This window comes from Daktulosphaira vitifoliae, unplaced genomic scaffold (genome assembly GCF_025091365.1).
Source record: "Daktulosphaira vitifoliae isolate Bord-2020 unplaced genomic scaffold, ASM2509136v1 Scaffold_2, whole genome shotgun sequence".
Classification (NCBI taxonomy): Eukaryota; Metazoa; Arthropoda; class Insecta; order Hemiptera; family Phylloxeridae; genus Daktulosphaira; species Daktulosphaira vitifoliae.
In genome coordinates this window covers 25,763,885-25,774,462 of record NW_026099573.1, presented here as the reverse complement: position 1 = coordinate 25,774,462, position 10,578 = coordinate 25,763,885, and the positions used below count along the sequence as shown (strand labels likewise).

Sequence of the window (10,578 nt, the reverse complement as noted above, 5' to 3'; positions counted from 1 at the left end):
ACATTAGCATTCTAAACAGACCTTGAGAACACGGACGACATTAATTTGGAGCCCCGAGACTATTCAAGAAGTCGACTACGGCGCCGGGCTTCTCATAGGAACAGCTTGTTAGCCGACGACTGAGAGGCCACTTGATGGAAGCTCCTCCAAAGCTCAAAAGCTTACAAACTTAGTAGTGTGGACATCGAAGACCCAGAGGTTCTTACTAAGTGTCATAACACAATAAAAGAAAGGAAAAGGTTATGTGCACGAAGATGAATATGAGGATGTGGTGCCTGCTGTCTAGGTATTCACGTGCGTGTTGTCGTACAGCAGTCACCGTGCTTGGCTGACACTCCGGGTTAGCTGTGGGTGTCGAAAGGCTGCTGTTATGGGAAGGGAATCAGGGTAACACCTAGGTATGAGGTGCAGACGAAATGCAAGACACTAATACCAGGTGAACACAAAGGGAGCCCAAAGTATGAGGTGCAGACGAAGTGCAAGACACAAGTACTTCAAAGAGAGAACGGGGTAGCCGAATGCAGACGAAGTGCAAGACACAAGTACTCTGAAATGTCGAGGAAAAGAGTATATAGGTTAGAAAAGGAATAAACAAAGACTTTACTTTAAACAGTAAGCCGGACAGCGACAACCGAGTACTGAGACTGATGAATGACACAAGGCACTGGAGTCGACTGACCATGATGGTCAGGTCTTTTAGGTTTTTATAATAATTAGAACTATTGCCAATTTGGCAATAAATATTATTTGTTAATTCATCAGTCTCAGGCAGCTGATGTACTGTCTGTATTTTATTAAAATAATTCTCACAATATTGGTAACGTGACACCATCACATAAAATACTAATATATCTTCAAATAACTTATTTCAGACAAATCTTTTTTTAATTATCCCAAACTGTTTAATTTGTTAAGGTCTGAAGTGTGATTTAAAATGTAAGGGCAGCAGCTGATACGATCACATACAAGTGATATAAACCCATAACATTATTGTACCGCCGACTAGTCTTATAACGTAGACATAGTGACACGCGTATTACTACAGAAGGGCAGACTGCATACATAAACACTTTTGGAATTCATGGCCATTGTGCCACAATTCTAATGTCCCAAACAGCAGTTGACTTTTTACTGTCATCGTGACCATTAATTTTTTGTCTTATATTTAACTAAAATTAGCTTAATAGTATATATGTCCAGCAGGTTGTATTGTGTATTTAATATTTCTTACTAAATACATATTTATGTCGATGCTAACCAAGACAGTTGTCTTGGTTTTTGTACTATATGTTTTTTCTTATGGCTCTCATTTATTTTCTCAGCTTTCACCTGATCAACTTTTTTTAACGATACGTCAAATTATTATCTAGTTAAAGATATTTTATTATTCTCATAAAATGTTCTATTTAATATATTGTGTATCCAATATAAAAATTAAATTTTTTGTTTATTTGAATTTTTATTATGTAGTTTATATGTCTTTCTTTTAAGATGAATAACAGTCACGGTACAATTCACTAATTGCTGCTTGTATTGAAATGGTAACAATAATTGGAAGACTTTTGACTTTATTACAAGATTCAGGTTTTAGGAAAATTCTGGATCCTGTCTTAGATGCATTTTACCGGAAAGTAATTATATCAAAATGTTTCAAAGAATTTTATCATGGTTGCAATTGGAAACAACAACTAATAATAATACTATTTTATATATTATAANGGAAACAACAACTAATAATAATACTATTTTATATATTATAACTATGTGGAATAAATAACATACCGACATACTAGTTTCAGGAATACTGAAACAGTTTATTAATACACACTAATAATAATATTGAATAATAAGCGTCCGGACTTATCTAGTGCCGTCACCGGACAAGATTTCTGTCTTGTCAATCACGAACTGTTGACTAGCCGATAATTATCAGTATTCATATCAACGCCGCCGATTAGTAATAAGTAATTTCGGGTTATTTTTAAATGGGCAATTTAGGGACGCACAACAGAATCGGTATATTACCATTTTGGTTCGGTTAATATCTAAATCCGTACAACGGTAATACAACGGCCGTATCAATTTAAGTTTGACAAAATCTGATTATACCAATTTATAAATTATGTTTTTAAGGTGTCCATGACATATTTAAAAATTGTAAGATAGAATTTCAGTTCTTTTTATCATAAATAATATATTTTAAGCGTTTTTTGGAAAACATATTAATATATAAAATTTAACTTCTAATTTAAATTTCAATATCTGAAAATAAAGTTTAACACATTCATTTTTTAATACTTTATTAAAAATTTACCAATGTAATTAAAAAACTAAATTCGTAAATATCAATATTACTTTTGCGATTTAAAAATAATCAAAATAACTAATGCAATAAGAGTTTCTGTTTATTTAAGTAANCGTAGAATTTGGAAGTACATCCATATATATATATATATATATAATAATTGATAAAATAAAATAAATTACATCTATAGTTTAGATCATTATTTTAATGTTGCTAAAAACTAGTTAAAAAACAACATAGTTTCCTAGAAGTTCTTTAGTTATCTATATCTCACGCAAAATATTTATGATGTAATCTTTACTTTAAAAATAAAAATTTATTTTACGATAAATTACACAGACACTATATTTAATTTTAATCTCATTAGCTATAATTAAAAGTATAAGTAACATCTACCCCTACTAGTGTAGTATATATATTTAACCCGACATATCTATTAGTTTTGTCGTAACTCAAAAATTAAAAGAATAAAAATGAAAAGAAAAAAGATTGAAAAAGTTCATGTTGGCGAGTGAATTAAAGGNCCCTGTCATATGCTTCTAGTTAATTATTAGGTTTACTTTTTAGCGAGGTAGAGAAGGAAACAAAGACTCAGACCCGATCTCGCTTTTTATATGCCGGATAAAGTAAGCCAGCGATCTCTATTGAAATTCCTGNGGCAGAGAAGGAAACAAAGACTCAGACCCGATCTCGCTTTTTATATGCCGGATAAAGTAAGCCAGCGATCTCTATTGAAATTCCTGAGATGTTGGATAATTATTTGTGATTGGTTAATTGTGATAAAAACCCTGATGTGGGCGTAGTTAATGAATTGTAGGGGACTGGTTTGAAATGTGTTAATAAATGGTTATTTTGTTAACCCAAAGTGGGAAACATTCTATCGTAACTCAAAAATTAATAAAAATAAAAAAGATTTTGATTGAGGGTTAGAGTAAAAGTGAGAGGGAGAGTTAGAGTTACTTTTGATTCGGGGAGTGATTTGAGGGATATAAAATGACAATATNAGTGTGATTTGAGGGTTATAAAATAACAATTTAAATATTCTTATGGATTTAAAAATCTTACCTGATAATATTTCTTCAGTTGTTATAATAACTTCAGTGATAATATTAATAAAATGATAAATAAAGTAATACAAATTCAAGTTTTTGGTTCACATATCAAGCACGTAAGAACTTCGACAATGATGATCGCAATATCCAAGTATCGTTATGTATGCAGAGCATGAAATGAACAGGGCGGTATAAGGGTTTGCTCTGCCTTTTTATAATATTTTTTACCCCCGAAAATCATCATTGTCTAATTTTTACAGTATAACTGTTTATTGATAAAATGCAGAGGCTATTTCAGATGAATGGAGTATATAAATCATTTTGTCATTTTATATATAACATTAACATAGTTTTTTTTACACATAAGATTAGGATTAATACAGTATATTTAATTATTAAAATTAGAATAAAAAAAAAAACACATCATAGTAAAAAATGACAAAAATAATTCATAGATTTTTTTTTGGAAGGAAGGATTTTAAAAGTGACTGAATTATAATTGAATCTTGTATATTACAATATAACTAAACAGTATGCGTTTGTTGACTATTTCTCTTAAATGTTAATTTAAATTACTTCTGTTTGAAAAGGATTATGTCCTTCTAAGAATATCACTATCCGACTATTTATTAAAATATAATCAAATGTAATTTTATTTTCGTCAAAAAATTGAAAAATATTATTTTTCTCATAAGTGTTAAAACAATTGTTATAATAATTTAGTCTTAAGATGCATGTTGTGAATTCGAAAATATCTTTGTAAAATGATTTTTCACAGCTTTGCAAACACGAAAAACAAATTTATGTGTTAGTGCACATAAATTATCTATAGCTAAGTAATTCAGTTATTATTTAATTTTATACTTTGGTAGAATATAATTTCCAATACCTTTAGAAATAATTTTTTGAATCATTATGTCCAATCGAAATATTATTTTACCTTTTACTTATTAAATAAAATACATTTCTCAGCCGCAAAGAATCAAGTTACTGCCAATAAAATTTAAATACTCATATTTTGTTTTGTAAAATTCTTTTTTCTTTTTCGAAAAGCATATTTAACAATTAGAAATAATTCATAACGTAATTATTGTTATAAATTACAAAAACACTTAATGCTTATTATGTGCAAAATTAATTTTAAATTAAAATCCATCAAAGTTCTCAAATATTGAAGAATATATAAATTGAATAATTGTAGATTCATTTGTATTTTTGTTAGATTTTAAAAAAGTATTTCCAGGGTTATCAGAAAAGTTTTCTGTCCAAGTATTTTAAATTTAAACTATAAATGGCGTTTGAAAATATTGTTTTAATAATAAAATTGTAAATAATAAATAAATATACATAATTTTTCATATCAAGAGATAATTTATTACAAAATTACATTTATAATCATACTACGATTATAGTTTAACGTACCCATATGACATTGTTGACTCGTCGTCACTTATTAATTTTTACATTTTATTATTTTCTATTGTCAACAAAACTCTATACTTTAAGAATTATATTGTCATGTTAATTGTGAGTGATTTTTGAGGGTATTTTCATACTCTTAAAACTGTTACTCTTTAGGCACCCTTATTAATAAGTAACTGCAAGCACTTGATTAAATATTTATTTTTATTACACGTTGAAAATTTTAAATAATAATTCTTTTTTAATTTTAAATTATAAAATAATATGGTTGCATTCGTTCAACTTTTAGTAATATCGTAATAAGTAAGAAAATTTTACATAGGCTTATTATTTTAATATTATAGTATTTTGTATAAATTTTAGATAATAATAAGTTCTTTGAGTAAGAATTATAAGATATTGGCTAAAATGGAATTAATAATAATAGATGTGCTCATTCAACCAAAATAATTCATTTTAGTAGATATAGCAACTTGATAATTGACGGAATAATTTTTTGTTACACGAAATATAGTGGCCTAATAAATATGTACACTGAACAGATTTTATTTTTTGAGATTTTACATGAGTCATATAAGCAATTAATCATGAAATAAAAATTTTGGATCTTCGCAATTATATGTATTTCGAGTTTTTATTTAAATACTTAATTATTTAATTATACTGCTTGCATAAAAATTATAAAGATGGAAAAAAAATATCGTTTTACTATTTAAACTTAACAGAATTTATTTTTTAATTCCTTTGATTACTTTAAATATATTATTAACATTGTTACGAAAACGACGTAACGAAAAACAATAACTGTTTATTCATACTAGTTACCCTAAAGAATCTCCTGAACGCTTTCGATGGAGGCAGCCACGGCGGGCGGTTCTCTGTACAGTAGTCCATAATCAAAAAAATGTAGCCAATATTTTTGAATTTTAGATTATTTAAATTTTAGTGTGAAACAGATCTAATTGATAACTCTGTAGTAAATAGCTCAGAAGATATTAAATAACTTCGATATTAGTATAGTATAAGTTTTTAACACAGTAGTATACAATTTTTAAATTCATAAGTATTATAATAATGACATATAAAGGGAAAATGGAGGGTAAGCAATTTAACAATGGTGGAAAAAATGATATATAAAGGGCAAAATTAAAATTATTGGGGATTGACGTTTTGACTATAAAACGTCTAGTTACTGGTCAGGACGTTTAGTGCGTGAAATGGATGTATTTTGAACGGACTAATTTATATTGTGTTACATTGTTATATTGTATTTTGATTTTATGTTCATTACGTTTCGTAAATAAAAGATAACTATTTAAAAACCGGCACTTAGTGTAAATACTTTATATCCACTGTGTTGTTAAAATTGTGTGTGTGGCAAAAGTCAAGATTGGACTGCTGGTCCATTAGTCAATCTTAACAATTAGTGTGCGTGCTGTCAAATTTTTGGGCTTAACCGTTCTTTAGTAGGTATAGTGAAAAGGTGGCTATCAAGGAGCCATCCATCGGTCTGCTACTTTTTGAGCTCGGGTCAAAAGACTCAAAAAGGGGTCTAAGACTTACCCCTTTAGTGGTTCACTAATAGAAGATTATTGGGGCTAATCAGTGTATCAACAGAAGGATTCAATAAGAGCCAAAAACGACCAACTTGTTAAAATTATTAATTAATTTGTATACTGTTTTTTATGTCTACGTCACAGTACTACCGACGTACGACAACTCATATAAATAATACAATTTCAAAAATTAATTTTTTTTTATTAAAATGTATAAATGACAAAAGTAAACATTATCTTTTTACGTTATTCACTGGTAATTGTGCATATTTACATAATATGAACTAAGATTTTATACCATAGGAAAATCGTAAAAAATAATCAAAATTTAACAAACTTCAAAATGCTGTAAGAACGTAACTACTGAATTAAAATAGAAGTTTTTGGTATCAAAATTTTTCTTTAAAACTTATCAATAAAATGGCTATGTTCAAATCTTAAAAAAAATTTTAATAAAAAAATTAATTTTATAAAATGTTATGTGGATTATAATTTGTGTGAGTTGACAGTTAGATTTGTTCCATTCTGTACATGGAGCCTTACTTAATGATAAATAAATTATATATATTAGTTGGTCACATTTATGATCTCATATGGCTCATATTGTTTGACTTCCATTTGTTAACCTATGGAATTCACTTTATGACATTCTGGAAGTAGTCAATTAAGGGCCGCACAGACATCTTAATAATTACCATAGTGACTAGAATATCACACCTCCCAAGGTACATAGGTTTTGCATTATTTTAAATAAATAATTAAATTATTAGATATAAAGATAGAGGACTTAGCCCCCTTCCACAAAAAATATCGTATGTATTGTTATATAAACATATATTTTTGGAAATTCATATTTAATTAATATACAGATAACGCAAAATTCTAGGCACATTTTTGTTATTTTAATAACAAAATTTTTTCTGGTAATTATAATAAATTATCACATAGTAAAATGAGATTTTTAAAGAGAAATTAATGAGAAACTACTTATATCTTGTATCGTAAAATATATGATACTTCAGCAGTTTTATTATAAGTCAACTTTAAGATTATGTGAGCAAAATTCTTTAATCAAAGAAATAACTATATAAATTTATATATACAGGGTGGCTCACTGACAACTTAAATAACTTTTGATCCAGTTAATATTTTTTGCTAATTTTTTTTTAATATTTAATATACTTAAGGGCCATAATTATAATCAAATAAAAAAATTATAATTTTAAAAATGTACGAGAAATGTTAAAAAAAAATTCAAAATAGCTATTTTTTAGAATAAATTTTATGAAATTTGTAAAAAAATTTCTTATTAATGTTTTGTAATTAATTTTCTGTAACATTTAAAGTTTTTAAAAATTCGATTTTTTCTGTATTTATTCAACGGTATTTCAAACGTTGGCTATGTTTTATAAAAAAAGGACAAAAGTAAATACAATCTTTTCACAGTAAATGTGATATGTGTATGGATTTTACCATGAAAATTGTTAACGTTCTAATAACTTGCTTTAATTCAAATAAAAACACGTATAATACCTATTACTTAATAAGTAATTTTATCTGTTAAGAGATAAAACTACTTATTCTAATTAAAATTAGAATTTATTTATCAAGAGATGTATATTATACTGAGTATAAGGTCTAGTATATTTACAAAGTTGGTATTAATACGAAGATGAGAAATTTGATAAGGCAATTATTACTTATCACTCTCATTAAAAAGCATAAGTAATTTTTATAGAAAAAGTTACACACCTCCAAATTATAGTATTTCAATATTTAATACCGTAAAATAATACATGAATATTCAAATTTTCACAAACTTTAAAATGCTACAGAATATTTACTACTGAATATTAATAAGATATTTTTTTACCAAAACTTTTCTTAAAATCTATTCTACTAAATAACTATCTTCGATTTTTTTTTTACATTTTACTCAAAATTTAAAAATAATCAATATTTTTAAAATGCAAAAAAAAATGAATTATTATGATATAATTATAGACCTAATGTATAATAATTATTTAAAAAAAAATCAGCTAAAAATATTAACTGAATTAAAAGTTATTTGAGATGTCAGTGAGTGCAGGGCCATCCTATATATATAAAGTAATTTAAAATTTTCTTCAGGCGTCATAGATATTTGTAATTTAAATTAAATGTTTAGCAAGCCGTCTGAATATAAAAATAATGTGAATTTATTTTACAAAAATATTTCAAGGTAATGTCTTCAACTAGACACAATTTATGATTTTTTGACGTATCGTAGAAAAAAAATTATCTTGTGAGAGCTGAGAAGTTATAAAAAAAATTATTGAAATAGTCATAAAAAAACACATCATAGCTAAATTAATACCTTCTTAGCTGCGCATCGAAGATTAAAATAACTATAACAATACAGAAACTGTCTTAGGCAAGTGTTCAAACTGTTCAATAATACCCTTAAACCATTAGTGGAAAGTGTCTACCAATAATGTGAACAAATGGTTTGTAGACTTTTAATGTCTGTTTGAGACTATTTTGTAGGATTTGCTAGCTGGAAAATTATTGGACACTCCCCTACTATAGAGACTGAGACGATCTTAAGTAGGTCATTAACCGACATCATTTGGACTATAAAAGGACAATAATGACATAATTATTTTACAGTTTACGAACTTACATGTCCGTAGACAACATTAGACTGTAGTAAGATTTCAACTTATATGTTAGATACTATACTATACTATAATATATTTTATTATATTACAGTTATTTTTTGTTCATATCTTTGATAATACTATGACGTCTACTACTAATGTTTTTAGTTCACAAGTTACGCCACCGTGTCAGCAATAATATCATGAGTTCCAATCTGAGTAGATAGCTATGGTTCAAAATGAAGACATTACATGATATAAACGACGACATTTAACCCTTCGTTAGTCACCACGGGGTATTTTAATACCCCAGGTATATTAAAAACGTTTTTTTTGTATTTTTATTGATTTTGTAATACTAAATCTTACAAGTTGTACTTTTTTCTCAAATATCAAATTTCTATAATGTATAAAGCAGATATATATCTAAAAAATGAAAAAATTTTTTTTTTGAAATTAGGTCCCTCTACAGAAATAATGCACCTAAAATACGTGCATTTTTATAAAAATTTCCAACTTTATAGTCCTCTTAATCCCAATAAAATTGTTTTAAATATTTGAAATTTAGTTGACATATAGATTTATACACTATACAATACCACATTTGAAAATAACCATAAAATAATAAATTTCTAATGGTTTTAAGTGAGCTCAAAAATGCCAATTTTCAAATATAAAGTACCATATTTAGAAAGTTATCAAAGGTTAGAATTTCGTATAAATTTTTTTTATATAAACTTTAAGTTTAAGGTCAAGTCTAAAATTTTATTTCTAATTTGACTAAAACTTAAAATCTCAAATACTTTTTATTAATGATATTTTTCTTTAACTATTTTATTAAAAGATATAATAGTTGATTTATTAATTCACAATCTAGTTAAAACAATAAACAGTAAAACTAACACGTGCGTCAATTTAAATTATTTTCATAAAAAGTTCGCAAACATTAATATATTTTTTTAAATCCAAGAAAATCTTGCTTCATCTGTCAAATTGCCTAGCTCTCCACTGTGTTAAAATTTCCTCATATATATTTTCGATAACAATGATTTATTCTAATATGATTGTTTACTCAATTGCTTATATAATAATTTTACTAAAATAATTGCATAACATAAATTGAAGTCAGAGTCACTTCATTGTAAAGTATAAATTATTGTGTGCAGTTTTTTGCTATTTCAGAAAAATTCCAAGTTAAAAAAAATGGTACGTTTTAATTAATTTAATGCGTCATAATTAAAAATTTTATTGTATTCAATTTTTTTTAGACGATGCTCAATTTATTCGTTATTTTATTATCTTTATATTTTTTTTATGTAAAAGGAGGTAATTATAACATTCTATAAATATTATACTTTTTTAAATAATTAATTTTTTACTCTTATATAATTAAACAATTTTATTATTATACAATCATCTTTCAATAAAAATATGACAGTAAGATACAAGATTTAATCTTTAGAACAGATAAATAAAATTAATTTTCCTTTAAATTTTTACTTGATTTTCTTTAAATAACAATTTTAGCATCGATGTGAAGCTGAGAAGGTATTAATTTTACTATGATGTGTTTTTTTTTTTTTTTTTTTTTTTTTTTTTTTTTT

The 10,578-nt window shown here is 26.3% G+C and overlaps 1 protein-coding gene across 1 annotated transcript in view; it reads left to right on the top strand.

Moving 5' to 3' along the window:
- The first annotated feature begins 10,068 nt into the window (after positions 1-10,068).
- LOC126897476 (uncharacterized) overlaps positions 10,069-10,578 on the top strand; it is a 5,436-nt gene continuing 4,926 nt past the window's right edge. The window contains exons 1-2 of the mRNA XM_050671117.1: positions 10,069-10,180; positions 10,243-10,300. Of these exons, the coding sequence (XP_050527074.1) occupies positions 10,178-10,180; positions 10,243-10,300 (61 nt within the window). The 5' untranslated portion in view covers positions 10,069-10,177. The remainder of the gene's footprint in view (positions 10,181-10,242; positions 10,301-10,578) is intronic.